This window comes from Populus trichocarpa, chromosome 7 (assembly GCF_000002775.5).
Source record: "Populus trichocarpa isolate Nisqually-1 chromosome 7, P.trichocarpa_v4.1, whole genome shotgun sequence".
NCBI lineage: Eukaryota > Viridiplantae > Streptophyta > Magnoliopsida > Malpighiales > Salicaceae > Populus > Populus trichocarpa.
The window spans coordinates 1,587,634-1,608,452 of record NC_037291.2 but is presented as its reverse complement, the minus strand read 5'-3'; the positions used below and the strand labels follow the sequence as shown (position 1 = coordinate 1,608,452).

At 32.5% G+C, this 20,819-nt stretch overlaps 2 protein-coding genes across 2 annotated transcripts; both read left to right on the top strand.

The window, feature by feature from the left end:
• Positions 1 to 3,445: 3,445 nt before the first annotated feature.
• Positions 3,446 to 6,722, top strand: LOC7495496 (AAA-ATPase At3g50940). Its single transcript, XM_002310225.4, has 2 exons — positions 3,446 to 4,757; positions 6,050 to 6,722. The coding sequence occupies exons 1-2, from the start codon at positions 3,735 to 3,737 to the stop codon at positions 6,509 to 6,511; spliced, it is 1,485 nt and encodes a 494-aa protein (XP_002310261.2). The 5' UTR covers positions 3,446 to 3,734; the 3' UTR covers positions 6,512 to 6,722.
• Positions 6,723 to 17,562: 10,840 nt separating this feature from the next.
• On the top strand, positions 17,563 to 20,564 carry LOC7495497 (AAA-ATPase At5g17760). The gene is made up of 2 exons (XM_002310226.4): positions 17,563 to 18,694; positions 19,877 to 20,564. The coding sequence occupies exons 1-2, from the start codon at positions 17,636 to 17,638 to the stop codon at positions 20,363 to 20,365; spliced, it is 1,548 nt and encodes a 515-aa protein (XP_002310262.3). The 5' UTR covers positions 17,563 to 17,635; the 3' UTR covers positions 20,366 to 20,564.
• The last annotated feature ends 255 nt before the right edge of the window (positions 20,565 to 20,819 follow it).

Genomic DNA, 20,819 nt, shown 5'->3' with positions numbered 1-20,819 from the left:
CCAACTATAATTCTAGAGGCGGTGGAGGCGGTGGCTTCACAAGATCTTTGGATATGACATGCCTTTTTTGGAATGCCTGGATCATTAAATGATTTTAATGTTCTTGATTGATCACCTATCTTCGCTGCACTTACTGAAGGTCGTACTATTCCTGTCAATTATACAATTAATGGGCATGAATATACAATGTGATACTATTTAGCAGATGTGATTTATCCTAATTGGTCAACCTTTGTTAAGACAGTCCCAAGACCATTAGGAGCAAAGAGAAAATATTTTGCAAGTAAGCAAGAGTCTGCAAGAAAGGATGTGGAGCGGGCATATGAGGTGTTTCAATCTCGTTTTGCAATTGTACGTGGACCTGTTCGATACTTGGATGAAGAAACGCTTGCAAATATTATGAAAGCTTGCATAATAATGCATAATATGATTATTAAGGATGAAGGAGAGCAATGAACCTTGGATTTGACCATGAACATGAAGTCAATTCTTTTATATCAGTGTCACATGGTGAAATACCATAACTACATGATTTTCTTCAAACTCATAATCGAATCAAGGATAGAGCAACTAGCTCTTAACTACAAGAAGATTTGGTTGAACATTTGTGGGAACAATATAGCAACGAGTATAATCATTAGATTTGAACTTCTTATGCCATCATAACTTTCAAGTTTTTTATGTTTTTTTTTTTTTTTTGCATTATGGTTGTTATCTTTTAAGTTAATTAATCCTACTTATTGTTGTTAAGTGTTAGAAAAACTTCAAAAAAGTATTATGAATTGATACCATTTTTGTAACAATATATTTAAAATAACCAAGAAATTTCTACATATTTAATTAAAAATACATTACATTAAACAATAAATCAATCTAGTTAATTAAAAATTAAAATTCCTATTTTGCATAATTTCTAACTTTCTATTTTGAAAATATGCTGCAAAAATTGGATCCAAATTAGAAATATCCATTTTTATAATTTGTTCTTCTTTCTCAATCCTGTCCAATTCTTGTTTCTCTTGACTTTATTGAATCATCATAGCTTGTTGTTCTAACATAATTTTTCTATCTTGTTTCTTATGATCCTCAATTTTAACTAGAATATCCTTAAATTGTTGTAAGAGATTTGTTACAGTTATCTCCCCAACTTTATCTTTTCTTTGTTTACATTTAAGTCGTTCCTTTGCAGCCTTCTAACCAATTGGTCTATCTTGATAAATCAACGGTTCACTGTCTTCTCCTAAACTAACAGAATCAGGGTAGATGGAGCTGATGAAGCCGGACTTGCATTGACACAACTTTTTTGTTTCTTGTTTTACCTTTGATGTTGACTTGCACGCTTAAATTGCCATTTGGGTTCTTTTCTTAAGATAATCCAACAATGGTCTAGTTGAAATCGTTTGCCAACGCAAGAAGCATACATTTGTCGAGCATCATTAATATGGTAAAAAATTAGAGAAATTAAATAATGTTAAAATATGTGTTAAATAATTTAACATGAAAATAAATATTAAAATCACCCTTGATTCTTCGGTCATTCCACTTTGCTGACGATTTTCAATTTGAGTGACAAATACAACAAATTTACTGACTTCTCTATTTATTTATTGCCATCTACTTGAGATGCTTATTTGGGAACGATTATTCAAGTTTCCTCCATTCTCTATAAAGTAAGTATGTACTTGAGCCCATAACTGTTTTGTTTGCTGTTCAACTCCTGTAATTGGATCCTTGCTTGTATTTAGCCATGCAGAGACAAGTAAACAATCTTCCTCTGGTGAGAAGTTTTTACTTCTTTATGATTTTTTTATTGTATGGACATTTAAATTCGAGTATGTTAAGTCATCAATTAATTGATTAGAATCACTTGATTGAGAGATAATATCTTCTGACTCACTCATAAGAAAGTTGGTAAAAGAGCTTGGAAAATTTGAATCCATCTACATTAAAAAAAAAAAAACTCAGTTAAAACCTTATAAGAGAATGTAAAAGAAGCTCACATTCAATGTCTAGCAATTTTATAGTTTCCATACATGTGAATTAATAATAAGCATTGCCTCCTACTTGTTTTAACATTACAATTTGATCATTTTTTAGAACTAAAAGAGGATTGATATACTGGTTTAATTGTATTTTCAACAAAACAAAATATAATTGACCTCAAATTAAAACAGAAAATCAAAAATAATTTTTAAATATGTCACTCTATATTTTTATCAATATCAGCTACCATTATTACTTTCTCTTAATTTTGTCAAAGATAACAACATAAATAAAAATCGTCTTCCTTAACCCATATAAAAAACATAAAATAACAAAGAAATAAAAATCATCACAAATATCAAATTAACAACAAAAGGTCTAAAAAATCAAGAGATATAAAAGAGAAAATACAAAAAGCTTTTAAACAAGCATACCTTTTAATTTCAGTTAATTAACACAACCGATGTTATTAATTAACCGGAGAATAATTGATTCTTGTTTTTCTAAATTTGAGAGAAGGGTGAGGCACAATACAAGATTTTAAAATTTACAAGTTTCTTTCCTTCTGCTTTCTTTTGCCATTTCTACAGAGAAATGTAGAAATGGCTCTTCAAAGGATGAATAACTATTTTAGCTATTCATTTGTCTGAGCCGCTGGAGTAAATAAAAACAGAAACAAAAGTTAAAAGTACAACTTTTTAAATTTATCTCTTCATTTAGCTCAACATGTACAAGAATATAAAAATCTATGGAAAATGGTGTTTAGTCAAAATATTTATTTGAAATTTTATTACTGAAATTTTTGGTCTACTGTAGTCTTTTTTTTAAGAGTTTATAACTATTTAAATAAATCAAAAATTTACTTTAACAAGGTAAAATAACTAGAATTCCAAGTCAAATTAAAAAAATATATATATATAAAATCTAAAGCTAAGAATCCAAAAAGACTGAACCTCGTATGGTTACAATGAGTTGACCACTTTGAATCCCATGTGCATTCCGTAGCCCATTAATTTTTAAGCTTGGACCTTGTCTCGTGATCCATGTCTCCTAAAACCTGGCATTTTGGATGTAAATCTTGAACCGCAGGGTTGACCGGTAGGAAATACCACGTTTTCCGCTCAATTTGGGGCAAACTTCATATTAGTCCTCCAACTATTAACAGCTTCTCAGGATGATTCCTAACTATTATTCATTTGGATCCCCATCTTGTCATTCCTAAAATTAGATTCTTTTGTTAACGCCCAGGACGAACACATTTATAATATTTAAATTAAGGGAACAACTAAAGATATATTGGGGACCCAATTGAACAAATTAATAGTAGTTGGGGAGTAATCTGATAAGGTTTGCTATTTTGAGGGTGGGGGGGGGGGTGGGAATCTACCAAAGCCACTCTCCTTGTCTTTGTAAGAGTTTTGAAAACTTACAAAGACAACACGGACCATTCCCATAAGGAAGAACCTAGGATGGTTCTATGAAATTGTAATAATAATCTTCCACCAGAAGTCGTCGATTCCTTCATGATCACGAAAAAAGATGAAGAAAGACTCATCGGCTCCCCACTAGCTCATACACCTATATATAGTTTCCTCCCCAATATCTTATCATCCATTCTAGCTAGTTTTCCTCACCACATTTTGCTAGCAAGGTTCGCATATATTTAATTTTCAAAGCACCACCCAAACTACACCTATCGAAATCCACAAATCAAATTTGCAGCCCCAGACAATACCATATATAATAATACCATGGACATCTCTTCATCGACTGAAACCAAACTAGCCACCGCAAAGATAGTTCTATCCACCGCAGCCTCTGTTGCGGCTACGGCGATGCTAGCTAGATCTATAGCTCAAGACTTCATGCCCCATGAATTCCAAGCCTACTTTTTCTATAAGATCCGCAATTTCTTCGGCCGTTTCTCATCCCAACTCACTATGGTTGTTGATGAATTCGATGGATACACCTACAACGAAATATACGGGGCAGCAGAGACTTATTTGGGAAGCAAGATCTCTCCATCAACACAGAGACTCAAAGTAAGCAAACCGGAGAAAGAAAACGAGTTCACTGTCAAAATGGACCGCAATGAAGAAATCGTCGATATCTTTCAAGATGTTAAATTCAAGTGGGCTCTTGTTTGTACCCATGTTGATTCTAAAGACCACTACAACTCTTTTAATCATACCGCTACACTAAGATCAGAAGTGCGGTCTTTCGAAGTCAGTTTCCCTAAGGAACACAAAGAAATGGTTCTTGAATCTTATTTTCCTTACATTGTCAAAGTAGCAAAATCCATGGTGCAGGAGAAGAAGACATTGAAGATTTTCACAGTTGACTACGAGCACATGTATGGAAATTTAGCTGATGCATGGAAACCAGTGAATCTTGATCATCCTGCAACATTTGATACTCTTGCTCTGGACACAAAAGATAAAGATAAAATCCTGGAAGATCTTGAAAGGTTTGTTAAGAGGAGAGATTATTACAGGAAGGTTGGTAAGGCTTGGAAAAGAGGGTATTTGTTGTATGGACCACCAGGGACTGGTAAATCTAGCTTGATTGCTGCAATGGCGAATTATCTGAATTTTGATATCTATGACTTGGAGTTGACTGAGGTGAGGTGCAACTCCGACCTCAGGAAAGTGCTTATTGCTACTGCAAATCGGTCAATATTGGTGGTGGAGGATATAGATTGCACCATTGAATTGCAGGATCGAATCGCTGAAGAAAGGGCTACGCCAGGTCTTGGTTATCCTCCACAAAAACAGGTTAGGCTTCAGTTTTTCCTTGTTTCATTGTCCATTTAATTTCCTAGAGTATCTTGCTTCTTTTTTCTTTTTTCTTTTTTCTTTTTATCCCTCTAAACCAGGTTCAATAAGTGGACCAAAATGCCAAGTTAGGAATTCGTTTATTATTGACTGCTTTTTGGCTTTATTTTTGTGTTTTAAAATTATTTTTGAATAAATTAAAAAAGTTTTTTTTTAAATTAATATTTTTTTAGTATTTTTAGATTATTTTAATGCACTGATATAAAAAATAATTTAAAAAAATAATAAAAAAATTATTTTAATACATTTTCAAGTGAAAAACACTTTGAAAAGCAACCGCAACCACACTTTCAAACATATTAATAAATCCCGGTAATTGATTTGTTTAGTTTACTATATGTGATTTGGCTTAGAGAGGATCAGATTAATGAAAAATTAGGAATTAATTTGTTTATCCTATCGGCAAAATCGAATTTATGGCTCTACTTATTTGGAGCTTGAACAGTTTTGGTAGACATACACAGAATATCATCAGAAATCGGAAGCAACTAGGTGGTTTCCTAGGAAGTTTCAAAGGATATGGATGTACCATAATACCTACTACATTTCGACAGAAAATCAGCAGGGTTGTTGACATTGTCACATGGCAACCTTAAATTCTCGAGAAAGACATCTTTTTACCTGCTCGAAATGTAAACTTGGTGATTTATCAATTTAAAATTTTACTCGGGTTAAATAAAAAAAAATTACTTCGTAATAGTTGTCATTATTTTTTTTTAAAAAGTTGAATATTAAATTACCCGAATCATTTTGAATCAACTGATCTTTACTCACAAGCAAGTTTTAGGCTAGATCAATTCCCAGATCAATTTTAATGTTGTAGATCCTACACGATTGTTGCAAAAACTACCCACCAACTCTCACTTTTATGACATGAAATTTTCCAAGATGTCATGAAATCTTACTAATTATTTGACCGGGTCATCCTAGGACCCTTTCTCAATCACTAGAGCCACAAATTTCCAGTCTCCATGACGCTTCAAAAGGGCAATTAACCATCACTTCTTACTATATGGTCATCCTATGACCCTTTCTCAATCACTAGAGCCACAAATTTCCAGTCTCCATGACCCTTCAAAAGGGCAATTAACCATCACTTCTTACTATATGGTCAACCTTGATGTTGCTAGTCAATGAATTGCAATTTAACTCATATTAATGCTCCCTGACTAAATCTTGTTTGATCATAAACATTATTAAATCTATATATATGATTTATCTGCCTTGCACAGGTGACATTGTCAGGATTGCTAAATTTTATCGATGGATTATGGTCTAGCTGTGGCGACGAGCGAATTATAGTGTTCACCACAAATCACATAGAAAAGCTAGACCCAGCATTGTTGCGTCCAGGACGCATGGATGTTCATGTTCACATGTCGTATTGCACTCCTTGTGGATTTAAGTTTCTTGCTGCTAATTATCTTGGAATTAAAGATCATGTTTTATTTGAAGAGATCGAGGAGCTGATTAAAACAGCAGAAGTGACCCCAGCAGAAGTGGCAGAACAGCTTATGAGGAGTGATGAGCTTGAGACCGTGCTCAAAGAGCTAATTGAATTTCTCGTGGATAAAAAGAAGGAAAAAGAGGAAAAAGCCATGGCTAAAATGAATGAGAAAGAATCAAGAGTTGACAAAGAGGAGGAAAATGTGGAAAAAATTGATAAGGAGGAAGAAAACGAGGAAGAAAATTGAGTGTGTCTAAGACAATATTGAAGTTGATGATGAAAAACAAAAATACTGACTAGTATGATATGACTCTGTGTACCAAGCATGCATATGAACTAATTACTTTAAAACTTTTTTTTAATATCATGTACTCTCTTTACTACGTACAAGCTACAAACCCTAGCCTTGCTTCAGAGTCTTGTAGTTTTGTTTCTTATATCATGCAATGTTTTATTAATTTTCTAAAGCATCAATCATATTAAACAAAATTTCACATGAATTACAGACAAAAATATATTCTATGAAGTATAATTTAGATCCTTTAGATCTCTTGCAATTTTAATTTTTACTTAATGCCTTTATTTCTTCAAAAAAAATAAAATAAAAATTAAAGAGCATGCATATTATATATCCGAATCAATTGTAAGAATATCAAACATTATTCAGAAAAATTCAACACGTGAATATAATGAACAAACAAAAAATTTTCATTTTCAACAATATTTTTTTGTATACAGGGCCTAGATCTATATAAGGGTTTTGAAGACATCTTACTATGAATAAACTAGATTTTTAAAAGTCTTACTTTCTAATTTTTTAGTTTAGTATGGAGCTTTCCTTTCTCATCTCTGTCTATTTACACAAATATAACTTTTCCTTTTCTAGTTAGCCAAGTCTTTTTGGCACTAACATTTATATAAAATCTTGATTGTTATCAACCAAAAAAAAGTACAAATTCAACGCATAAATATAATGAAAAATTGGATGAAAAAACAAGCTATTATTTAGTCTTTAAAGATAGCTCAATTGGTCAGGTCTTAGGTTTGATCCCTAAAGGTCACCAGTTCGAGTCTCACAAACCTCAAGGCCACTAGAGGCTTACATGGTCGTTAACTTCATGGCCCGTGAGATTAGTTGAGGTGCACGCAAGCTGGCCCGGACACCAACGTTAATAAAAAAAAAGATTGATAATGTAAAAAAAAACACAAATAAAGCTTTAGTTGATTTTTTATGAATTATTTGATAATTGGAATTGATCAAATTCAACCAAAAGATATTTATATTTTATTAATTATAGAGGTTTTTGTTTTGCTAGATAATAATACTTAATAATAGCGATATAAATAAAAGTTGTTACTCTAATAATAATTCGATTCATTAAGGAAATAATTAGATAATAAAAGAACAAATAATGTCTAAACTATAATTGAAAATAAATAATAAGAGTTAACAAAAATAAGGATGAATCTTGAAACTAAAAATATAGGTAATTGGGGTATACAAACGCTTCTCTATAAATAGGAACTAATTAAAGTGTATTTTTTTTCCAAGAAATCTATAAAATTGTCAAAACATTTCATCAATAGAGAGGATTAAGAAATAATTTAATTCATCACATTAGGAGCTAAAATAAAATCTTCAATGCATTTTTCTCCCTTCTACATCACAAATAACTCTAAAACATTACCACTAAAAGTACAAATATATAATATACTTTTTAGCCACATATTAATTTTTTAAGCCAACTCAACTATATGCATTATATATGTTATAGATTGGAAGTGGTAAATTCTAGGAATGTTAACTAATATAGTTGACAAAATTATTTAATATCATTTAAAATGACCTAAAATCAAATCAAACTCATAATTTGGAATGATTAAAATTAAGGGAAAAGGAAATCTTTCTTCATATAGGCTAAAATTATTACTTGAAAATGCATTTCGGTTTGAATTTCTTATGGTTATTTTCTGGAGGTGAAGAATGATTGCATCGAAAGGGAAAATTAGTGCTTAAATATCTCGACAAAACCCATAAGAAATTGGTTTTCGACATGAAAAATTTAGGCCATTGTGTTGTCCGGTCCCGCAACCTTATAGCCCGATAGTGAAAAGGGTCTTTCTGGGTTGGGCTCTCATTCTTTCATATAATTATTTTATTTATTTATTTTATGATGGCGGTCAGGTACTTTTGCTATAAAAAAACACTATAAAATTGAAAATATTTAAATCAAGACATAAATTTACAATAAACAATAGGCTTGACCAAGAACTTTGCTGGAGGGACATTCCTTTCTCAAGCCGAATGGTAGCAAATTATGGTCTACTGAATGTCTTTCTTTATGGTCTACTGAATGTCTTTATGGTAAAAAATTATGGTAGCAATAAGGATAAATCTTGAAACTAGAAATATAGATTGAGTTATATAAATTCATTCTCTATAAATAGGAAATAAAGTGTATTTTTTCCAAGAAATCTCAAAGCCAAATTCAGGTTTCAAAACTCAATATTATATCTATACATTTAATTATCAATAATGAGCATTAAGAAATAATTCAATTCATCACCTTCGGAGCAATATTCATATAAGATGTAATATTGAGCAATATTCTAAAAAAAAAATGTAAGGAAATTAGAATTGCTTTTTTTTTTTTTCAACAAGAGGTTAAAAGTGTCAAAGAACCAATTCAACCCAATAGTTTAAACTTTTAGATGAAGTCTCAATATATGATTTATATTATTCTCTAACATACCTCATCAAGTGAAAGCTCTTTGGGCTTAAAACTTGCACAGATCTACATTATCTTGTGCTTAATTTTTATCAAATAAATGGGGATGGTGAGATTCGAACTCGTGACCGCTTGGTCATCAAGGCTCTGATACCATGTCAAAGAACCAATTCAACCAAATAACTTAAGTTTTTAGGTGAAGTCCCAGCATTGCGATGGTCCTGCGGATGCTCACACAATGTTATTTCTGCCCAGTACTTTGAATGTCAAAGAACCAATTCAACCCAATAGTTTAAATTTTTAGGTGAGGTCTCAATATATAATTTATATTATTCTCTAACAAAAAACATTTGGAGTTGCACAATAATCTTTTATGTTATATTCTAATTCGGAAAAGCTATCTTCTGTTCAAAATTGTTACTTTGAAAGGGCATTTCGATTTGCATTTTGATGGTTGTTTTCCGGAGGTGAAGAATGATTCAAGAGAAAAATATTGGTGCGTAATTATCCCAACAAAAACCATAATAAATTGGGTTTTTGACATGAACATTTGGGCCAATATTGTGCTATTTGGTATTGTATTTGTAGGTACTTTTTTGCAAAGTGTTTTCACCTTCATTGACGTCTTTGCAATTCAGAAAAGGACTTGCAAATGCATCCAAAAAAAAGCTCATATTATATGCTTATGGTGGTAAAAATTGGAGTGGCCAAAGGTTTCTAGCGACAAATCAAACCACATGCTAATTGAAATGTATCCACGTACATTGGTCCCTCGCAGTCCCCATCTCTTTTCCAAAACACTCTCGATCAGAAAAAATCGAAGTGTATCCATTTATTTAATATAGGAATCTCTCTTTTGATATTATCGGCCTGTTAATTACCATATGATATCACCTTTTTTATCTGTCATGTTCGTACATTAATTATTGCATTATCTAATTCGTCCAGAACGCCTTCCTGCTGAGAAGGATCATGATGAAAAATTAGAAAACCAAGTTTCGCATAATGTATTGCAGACTCAATCATGGACTAAATTGATTTGGCAAAGCTAGATAAGAAGAATACTAGATACGTAGATAATATACAAATTCTAACAAAAACAACGGTAATTTTATATTTAATTATTGAAACGGATTCAAATTTTATTAGATAATTTTATAAATATAATTTTATAAGAGAGTTTATTGGTGTTACAGAATAATATAAATCATATCTTGAAACCTCACTTAATATTTTAAATTTTTAGATTGAATTGATTTTTTAATATGGTATATATCAAAGTTTTGATTATTAAGCGGTTATGAATTCGAATCTCACAATTCTCATTTATTTGATAAAAATTAAACACAAGATAATACGAGACTATGCAATTTTCAAGCTCAAAAAACTTTCACTTGAGATAATATATTAAAAAATAATATAAATCATATATTATAACCTCCCCTAATCGCTTAAGCTTTTAAGGTTGAAATTTGTTCTTTTAACGGTTTGCTATATAATCATATCGTAACAGTGTGAAACCGAATTGTTCTTAATTATGAAAGAATAACAAGTTCAAAGCTTCACCATCATAGCCTCAAGCATCAAACTGGTTGGCTCCGAGAAACAACAGCTTGGAATGTAGTAAACAGTGGAGGAAGACTTCAGGACACCTTTCGTTGTCCAAATTTATAATCAAGCATGAAACAGGACTTGAGCAGGAACTTCTGCTGAGGGTGACGAGGATCGTCCCTTTCCAACACCGAAAGGCACCAAACCATGGTCCATATGAACGGTTTTCAAGAAAGTTGTCTTAATGATAATTAAAGACTTTTGGCAAATAAAAAAAATATAAAGGAGTCTTTATTTAAATTTAGTCATGCACTCCAACTCCAAGTACTGTTTAAACTGTTGGATCGATTATCCATAGAGATTATAAATATTATAAGTTAAGTCATGTTCGCTTTGTCTTCTAAGAATGCATCCCTCTTGAACATTTATATTATAAACATAATAATTTGGACCGTCACGATTTTGCACGTAATTGGTAAGTGACAATAAACGAGTACTTTAACTTGTTTCGATTTTGTAAAGATATTATATTTTGTAAATACAATATTTATTTAATATCATACTTTTTAATCATGATTTTTCTATATATATGTAACGTTTAAAACTATAATAACATTAATAACACAAATTATGTTATTTCAGTATAACTTTCTCTAACCATGTCATTTAATCAAAATTTTAAATTTTATGAACTAATAGCCCTCAACAAATATTTGCAGATCGAATATTCCTTCAGAGCTTGTGTAAGTAGAGTAAATCAGTATACTAGCTGAGCATGAAGAAGCATGGAATCATGAGCTTTGCTTTACCTGTCCCGGTGACGTGAAAGTCCAAACGCACAATCTTGAAACGCAACCTTCTTTAATGGAAAAAGTTGCAGCAATCATGCAAGGTTCAGAAGAGCTTTATGCAAAAATAAATATTGGAGACTTATTTCTACCGTTCTTTTCACTCTGGAAAGAAAAAAGATTAGACATCAATTTCATATTGCATGCGCACGCGTGTGAGGCTTTGTAGACATCGACATTTACGTTTTAACCTAGAAAATTGAAACTTTAATTTACTTCTTTACGAAGTTTATACGAGCTGCTCATGTCATTCTTTATTATTTTAAAAATTGTCATTTTGAACCAACCCAAGTTAAGAAGGAAGAGAAACCCTATAATAATTTACAGCTATTTAATAAGTACTAAACCAACCCAAGTTAAGAAGGAAAAGAAACCCTAAAATAACTAGGAAAAATAAGAAAGAGTTTTGAGATTATATAGGAAAATAAAGAAAATTCCAAAATAGTATCTTGTAAGTCTAATTTGGGCATGGAAATAATCTTAGCTGGTTACAACAAGTTTACTCATATAAAAAATAAAGACCTATAGAACCATATAATAAAATTTCAATCCAGTCTAATAGTCGGTTCAAACTTCTTCCTATTTTTATCAAAAAGTTTGTTTGACGCATTTAGACTTGATTTTATCAATTTGGTTCATGAAATGTATCCGCTAAACATTACATGTAATCCAACACCATCAAATCAATATCTAACAACTCAACTCCTCTAGAATCTCTTACATTTATCTTTCCAGGTTAGGAGTAGCTCACCCTCGAGTTCAAGTTATATATGAAAAAAAAAGATCAAGTTCTACACGTTAAAGATATCAAAGGTCTTTGAATGACTAGGAAGATATAATCTATGAGCATTGTTATTGATCTTCTACAGTATCTCACAAGTCTCAATCTTTCTTTCTCGAAACTTCTTGTACACCCTATATGAAATTAATCACAAGGAAACACAACTTATACCAAATCTCTAACCTTAAAAATGACTTTTATATTATGATTGTCTACTTGGACCTTGTATTTAAAATTAATGTTAGTGATAGATTGTCTGGCCTTATTATGAACCTTACAAAGATAATTTTTCATGTCTTCGACTTTGACACTCAAACGCCTAATATAAAGAATAGGTGCTAAATCAAGTGCGCTTGATGGGTTCAATCCATAGATAACCTCAAAATGACTAAGTTTCATGGTGTGGGTTTTGAATTTGTTATTGGAAAACTAACTTGTGACAAGGCAAAATCCTACTACTTTGGTTTGTTTTCCACTAAGCTTCTTAGAAGATTCCCTAAACTTTGGTTCATTACTTTAGTCTAACCACTTATCCAAGGATGGTAAACACTATTGAAATTCAACTATGTTTCCAACTTCCTCCATAAAGTCTTCCAAAACTTGTTATCCCAACCATATATAATGAAACTAGAAATCTCATGTAAACGAGTCACCTTTTTAAAGTAGAGATGGGCAACCAAGAATTATCTATAATCTTTATATAAATAATAAAAAAATGTCATCTTAAAAAACTTGTCCACCATTACTAGAATAGAATTCAAAGCTTACATATTGGTATGAGTAATAGAGTACTGTACAAACCAATATTGGTATGACGCAAACCCAATATGAAGTCAATGCTAACATCCAACCAAAAAGCATCTCGTATGAGTAATAGAGTGTACAAACCAATATTGGTAAGAGTGTCACTAGACCGTTGACATATGATACCCTTCTTCACAAATTGTGCCACTTGACCCAACAATTTAGACTGATAATAATTAGAAAAGAAGAAGGCTAATGGCTTATCATATTCAATGTGGCCCTTACAATGCAAATCATGAATAATATTCTCTCAAAAAGAACATTCTAGAACATACAACTATAAACCATAAAACAAGTAGCCATTAAAAAGCACATATTCACTTTGATTACTATCAATATCCATTTCAAAATAAAGTTGTCTATATGAAGGATCTCCTAGGTATAACTTGTAATTAAAAACATGGTAAACTCTTTATGGTAGTGAGGAGAATGACCCACTTACTTAACACATTGACTACCTTAATGAGGCTGTCAGATTGGTGCCTTAAGGATAAAGTGTATTATTAAGATGCCTATTTAACATGCTCATGACTTTATTTCAATTGTTTATTAATATAATTCATAGTCTTATTATCTCTAATGAGGATGAACTCTTTTTACACCAAGTAATGTCATTAATGCTTCAATAATTAAACAATGATTAAACTATAACTAGTCTTCTATAAGCTTGAAAACTTCTCAATAAATAATGTCATGTGACAACCTTCTTGGCTAAGGACATCTTTAGTAACTAAACTTGAGGCATCACAAATATCTTTAAACAACTTGTCAAAATAAAAAAAAGGAATGGTATGAGCTTCGGTCATCTTCTACTTCACCAACTAAAAGTAGGTTTCTCATTCTTTTATCCACTAAAAAGTACATAATTTGAGATATTTAGTGATAGGTACAATCAAAAAGCTAAAATTATAAATAAATTGCTTATAGAAAAAGGCCAACCCATGAAACACCTCATATCATTAACAATATTGGGAATGAGCCATTTCATAATAACTATCATCTTGATTTGATAAGCTTGCACACCATCAATAAAAACAACAAAGTCTAGAAAAATGCTAGTGTTAGTACAAAATAAGCATTTCTTATAGTTAACCAACAATGTTCGTACCTTAAAGTCTCAAATATAGCTCATGGGTGCTCCAGGTATGACTTCTAGGATAGGTTGCAAATCAAGATGTCATCAAAATACACCATATCAAATCTTCCTATGAATAGTTTCAACATATGGTACATAAAATTGTATAAAGGTACTAGGTGTATTGGATTGTCCAAATAGCTTCATCATATACTTATACAATCTATCATATGTCTTAAATCCGATCTTTCACTCGTTCATTGGCTTAATCAAAATCTAATGGTGATAACTCTTAAAATCATTTTTGGAGAAGATTTTAGAACCAGCTAATTGATTTAGCATACCATTCCAGTACATAATAGGTATGTGTACTTAATAGTGATATATTTGATATATCTAATATCCACACGCATGTTTCATATGCCATATTTTCTTGGGTCCAAAAGGGTTGATATTGCACGAAGGCTTATACCCTCTCAAATGTATCCTTTTTCTAGCTACTCTAGCATCAAGCATTGCAACTCTTTGGAATTCTTAGGAATGAGTTTATACACTGGCGTGTTTGGTAGGGAAAAACCTTGAATAAGATCAATCTAGTGTTGGATATCTTGTATAAAAGGTAAACATTGAGGAAATTCCTTTACCATTAAATTTATAGACTTTGTTAACACCACCTGAACTTTCATTGAACTAATCACCAATATCATCAACAAAACTATTTAAAGGCACTAAGGTAAAACCATTCACTTAGTCTTTACCTTCATAAAAAGTCAAGACATTTCCCTTGTTTGGTCTATCCATAAAAACCACCTCCTCTCTTTTATACTTCACCACAATAAGTTTCCCATTAACACTTAGGGTGTATACGTTGTGATGCCTATCATGCATAATATTATTACCATATTGCTGAGGTCTGCCTAATAATACATGACATACATCCATAAACAATGCATCACACCATATATTACCAAAATACTTTTGCCTATGAAAAATAAAAACCAAACATCATTTTTCTATCATTACCTCACTTCTTCTCGTTAACTAGGTCAATTTATAGGGCTTATAATGGCTATACATTTTAAGCTCTAACTTTTGAATAGTCTCTATAGATACCATATTCTCACATCTATCATTATCAATTACTAGATTACACATCGTCTTCTTTATCTTGCATGTCATGTGGGATATGTTAATCTATAACCAATCATCACTTAAATCATCATTAGGTTAGCAGACTCTTTTGGATAACTAAAGTCGCCCTACCATTACCATATAAAATTTTTTCATCACCATCATTATCATTAATAGGATCTTCAGTTGCTTCGCTCTTTTCATCCTTGGGCTCATCTTCTATTAACAAATTCTTGCTTGTATGACTTGCAAGCTTTCAACACTTATTAGCATGATTCCCAAGCTCTCCACACCTAAAACAAAAAATGCAAGCCTAGAAATTTTTCCCAAGGTTTGTTGATGAGTAGGTTTTAGGTTGACCAATTGATTATTGGTCATTGGGGCGTGCTCTTTAGGTATTATGGCCTTCTGATATGACACTAGCAGTGCCTATAACCTATCTTTTCTCCATAGTTAATAATTGTCAATAACCTCCAACATTGATCCATAATGACTGAAGACACAAAACATGAATCTTGAGACTGTTATAACCATCAAAGTATAACACCATCAACTACTCTTTAGTCTTTAACGTATCATTTTTGCCACTACTTGTTAAAATTCCTCAGTTTAATTGTTAGCAAATCTTGTCTCTTGTCTTAAAATATGGAGTTGAGTACAAGGTCTGAATATTCTCGAAAGAAAAGAACTGGTCCTTCTTCTTCATCTTCTTTCGGTCACATATATCAAGCTTGCCTTACCTTTCATAATTTTTATTTAACTACCCTCACCATATAGAGGTTTAACCCTTCAATATAACAGCAATCAACTTCACTTTTCATACAAACGAAAGCTATAAGGGCAACAACACAAAAAAAAACATTACATTTTTAATAGCAAAAAGGGTTATAGATGTAAACCTTAAATTTGTAATTTTTTTCTCTAAAATAAAACTAATGAAATCCGCCTTTTTAGAGGTTTGAAAGACCTATAAATAGACCATAAAATCCTACCTTTACAATAAAACAACTAGAAATCCAAAAGAAAGAAGGAAATTAAAACAAAAATTTGAATTAAACAATAAAAAAATAGGAAAAATTACAAAATTGGCTCAAACAGAAACATCTGAGCCTAATTCCTAATCCAAAAAGATCCAACAGTCCCGTAGAAAAACTACATATAAAATCATTTGAAAGAATTTAAGCTTGATATTTTAGCAATCGGATATTCTGTTATTGCAATCTTAAGTTGTTTACCTAGTCTAACGTGACCAAACCTCCTTTTCATCTTAGACTCATCCTACTAGTCTATAAAAATATTCGTTAAGTCATCCACATAATCTATTTGGGTTAGATCCTTATTTAATTATGTAAGATCCTTACTTAAATGCTCATAACTTTTAGTTTATACAAGTTTGGCTGCATCAACCTTCATCCTTTACAAAATCTTTTTGTACTCAAAGATTTGTTATATTTCATGAAGCTAACCGATAAATCCCTGGGCTTGCAAGGTATCTGCAAACTCAAGGAGTTCCACTCAAAAACCCAAGTCTCCATGGTAATCATCATGACCATAAGATTGCCTTATTTGATTATACTCATGATATGGTTTCTCAAAACTAGATATGGAGTCGTGATCATCCATCTTTGTATCCTTCATATTTTGATTTGTCAAACGATGAGTCAACTATATAACCTGCCTTTGCAAATCCTCAATTATTAGTTCACTATTGTTGCGCTCTTATATGAAAACCTCCATATCTAGAAATCATGCCCCTCCCTCATAACCACGCTCTACTCCACGACCTTTGGCCATTAAAATTTCATAGTGCAATAGAAAAATCAATAGGAAAGTTGGGCTCTAATACTAATTTATACTGTCTACACTAAATAACTAGAATTAAAAGAAAAATCATGAAGACAGAAAAACAAGAAGTGCTAGAGAGAATCCCAAATGTTATTAATATGTTCATATAAAGAGATTAAAAGTCTGAATAATGATTAGATAAAAATTACTCTGAAAATAACATATAACTATTTAAAATAGGTATTAAATTAATCTATGTCAAAAAGGGAAAAAAACCCTAAAATAACAAGAAAAAAAATATCTAGAAAAATTATATATAAAATAAAATAGCATCTTATTGAAAATTATCTTACATGGTTAAATCAAACTAAATCATTGAAGGAACATGATCCATATAATGCTTTGAAAAATTTAAACATAACCTAATAATTGGATCAAAAGATATTTATTTTCGTTAAAAAGCTTGTTTGGCACAACCATTATTTTTTCTAAAACAAAAATAATCTTATTTATTTATTTACTACATAAACATATATCCTCAATGTTACACATGGTCCAAAGTCATCAACTTTGTATTTGAAAAGTTAGCTACTCTTGAATCTCCTTGATGACTAATTTTATTTGGATATTAGAGTATAAATAAGGGTTTCTTTTCCAAGAATGAAGCATGTATCTCTCATTTAACTTCGTGTGTTCACTCCGCTTTCTCTGTTCCAAGTTTGCAACCATGTTTTCTAGCAAAGAACTTACTTCTCCGTCATCATTGTTGGCTGCCTACGCCTCCATGGCTGGTTCAATAATGATGGCTCAATCCATGGCCAATCAATTTGGCCATTTAATACCCCAACAAATCAGAGATTACCTTTTATCAACTCTTCGTTACTTCTTTAAGCCTCCATCTCCTATTCTTACCTTAGTCATTGAGGAGTCCACAGGAATTTCTCGAAACCAAGTCTATGATGCTTCAGAGACTTACTTAAGTACTAAGGTTAGTCCCACAACAAAAAGGCTCAAAATTAGCAAAACCCCAAAAGAGAAGAATTTAACAATCAATCTTGAGAAGGGTGAGACAGTCGTTGATCATTATGAAGGGATTGAGCTTCTGTGGAGATTGGTATTTGTAAAACCTGAAAAGAAAGACCCCAGCAATCCCTTTCCTGTCGTAGCCGAGAAACGATGGTTCGAGTTAAGTTTCCACAAGAATCATAAGGAGAAAATATTAGGATCTTACATGCCTTATATTATTGAAAAGGCAAAAGAAGCAAAAGAGAAGGTGAGGGTTTTGAAGATGCACACACTTCAAAGTTCACGTGCCTATGGAGAAATCAAGTGGGAGTCTGTAAATCTTGAACATCCAGCAACATTTGAGACTTTGGCTATGGAGCCAGACCTGAAAAATATTGTCATAGAGGATTTGAATAGATTTGTTAGGAGGAAAGAGTTCTATAAGAGAGTTGGGAGGGCTTGGAAACGTGGGTACTTGTTGTATGGGCCACCAGGGACTGGCAAATCAAGCTTGGTTGCTGCCATGGCTAATTACTTGAGGTTTGATGTGTATGATTTGCAGCTTGCAAATATAATGCGGGATTCTGATCTGAGAAAATTGTTGCTGGCAACTGGGAATAGATCAATACTTGTGATTGAAGATATTGATTGTAGCGTGGATTTGCCTGATCGAAGACAGGTTCGTGGAGATGGAGATGGTCGAAAACAACATGATGTGCAGGTATTTTTTCCTGCTGTAAATTTTGTTTTTTATTTGGTTTTCCCCAAAGGTGAGGTACATATCATTCTTTCTTTCTTGCCTTATCTTTTATCGAGTAAGATACTTGTAATGCTCTTCTTTTTTTATCCTATCAAGCCAACAAGCCCACCACTGCCCAAATATTACAGGCACTATTGGTACTACCACCTCAATTACCCAAACATCAGTTGATCATCCTTCCACCATCAACTCACACACTAAAAACTAAGAAGATGTTACAATTAGCATATTTTTACTGCCGAAAATTCGATTTGTATTAAAAAAAGAAAGTCCAAAGGTTTCCCTCACATGCTTCTGGTGGCAAAAAAGAGTGTCCAGATGTTGGTAGGGATAAATTGTAATATGTGCCAGGTGAAATGTATCCACATGATCACCATGGGTCCCTCATCTCCTTTTTCAAAACCACCGCTATCAAAAATCTTGGTAGAGCCACTTTGTCATATGGAAAACTCTCTTTTGATTATCAGTGGACGTGGAAAGTCCTTGTGATGCTTTAATGGAAGATGTAGAAAGGTCTTCGTGTTTTTCGAGAACTCACCATATGATATCACCTTTTCTGGTCAAGTCTCTGCATTATTGCATTATTCATGTAATGCGTCCAAACATGTACCTTTAAAAAGCATTTTGGTTGGTCACCATGCCAGAACTTGCAGAAAAAAGATGGATCTCCATATCGTAATTGTAAGGCTATAGGCTGCAATCGTGTCTGTAATTGGCTTAAGGTTCTCTCCTCTCGTGTCACAAGGATACTTGCACCAGTTTTGAGCCTTGTAAAAAACAATTATTATGTCTGGCAGCATTGGTCTAGTAGTAAAAAAAGCTTTCGAAAATGAGAAACCTTTGTATAACCATAGAGTTACTCCCTACGAGATTCTTTGCTAAAAAGTAGACCCTGCACTGAAAGGTTCTGCCAGCACGAGTGAGAGGACTCCAGTCATTTTTCAAGGCCATCACCACAAATCACTAAAACCCAAAAAATATCCTATCATGTCCTGAACTGCTTCTTAGAAGCCAAATCTTTTGATCCCTATACCACATTGACATGTGCAGTTCATCAAATTAACTCTGATAATCGTCAATATTACGACGTGTAGTTAACTAGTTGATAACATTAGTCGTTCTAATTATTTTTGTTTGATACAGTTGACACTGTCTGGCTTACTGAACTTCATTGATGGATTATGGTCAAGTTGTGGGGATGAAAGAATCATCATATTTACTACCAACCATAAAGACAGGCTAGACCCTGCTCTGTTGCGTCCGGGACGCATGGACATGCACATTCACATGTCCTACTGCACGCCTCATGGGTTTAGGGTGCTGGCCTCCAATTACTTGGGCGTTAATGGTTATCATAGACTGTTTGGAGAAATTGAAGACCTGATAGAAAACACAGAGGTCACTCCTGCGCAAGTGGCAGAGGAGCTAATGACAAGTGAAGATTCTGATACTGCACTCGAAGGGCTTGTGAAACTACTGAAGAGAAAGAAATTGGAAGGCGATGAACTTTTTGATGAAGGTTTACACAAGGGTGAAATACAAAAAGCAAAAAAGCAGAAAGTTGAGAACAAGCGTAGAGGATCTGTTAGAATTAAAAGCAGAAGGAAAATCATCAAGAGAAGAAGCTATTGATCAACCAATTAAGGCTGGCTATTGCCTCTAATGCAATGGACAGCAATTTTCGTTGTTATGTATCCTTAAAAACAAAGGGTGATACTGTTTTAAAGCTTGATTGCAGATCCTTAAAGGGCTGTTTCGAACTTAATTTGTTATTGCCAGGCCGCCAGCAGAAATTTATCTGAAAATGTTATCCTTTAGCATTTTATGTCAACTATCTGTGCTTCTAATCTATATAGTAATCCAAAAACTTTCACACAGAAACAAAAATCTCCTTCAACATATAGAAGGAAACCAAAAAGATGAGAAAATCTTAATTCATCAGTATTGTAATCATGTAGAGGATTAGCCATAGCTATTAAACTCGACCGACAAAAGATTTGAGTTATGGATGAAGTGAGTTTTTTTTTTTTTTTTATCATTTTAAAAATTGATGGGCAACTGCATGAAAGAACCTAATTGCGATACA

Coding starts and splice junctions, on each gene's coding strand:
- LOC7495496 (XM_002310225.4), top strand. CDS start 3,735: ATGGACATCTCTTCATCGACTGAAACCAAACTAGCCACCGCAAAGATA. Junction 4,758..6,049: donor GTTATCCTCCACAAAAACAG/GTTAGGCTTCAG, acceptor TGCCTTGCACAG/GTGACATTGTCAGGATTGCT.
- LOC7495497 (XM_002310226.4), top strand. CDS start 17,636: ATGTATCTCTCATTTAACTTCGTGTGTTCACTCCGCTTTCTCTGTTCC. Junction 18,695..19,876: donor GAAAACAACATGATGTGCAG/GTATTTTTTCCT, acceptor TGTTTGATACAG/TTGACACTGTCTGGCTTACT.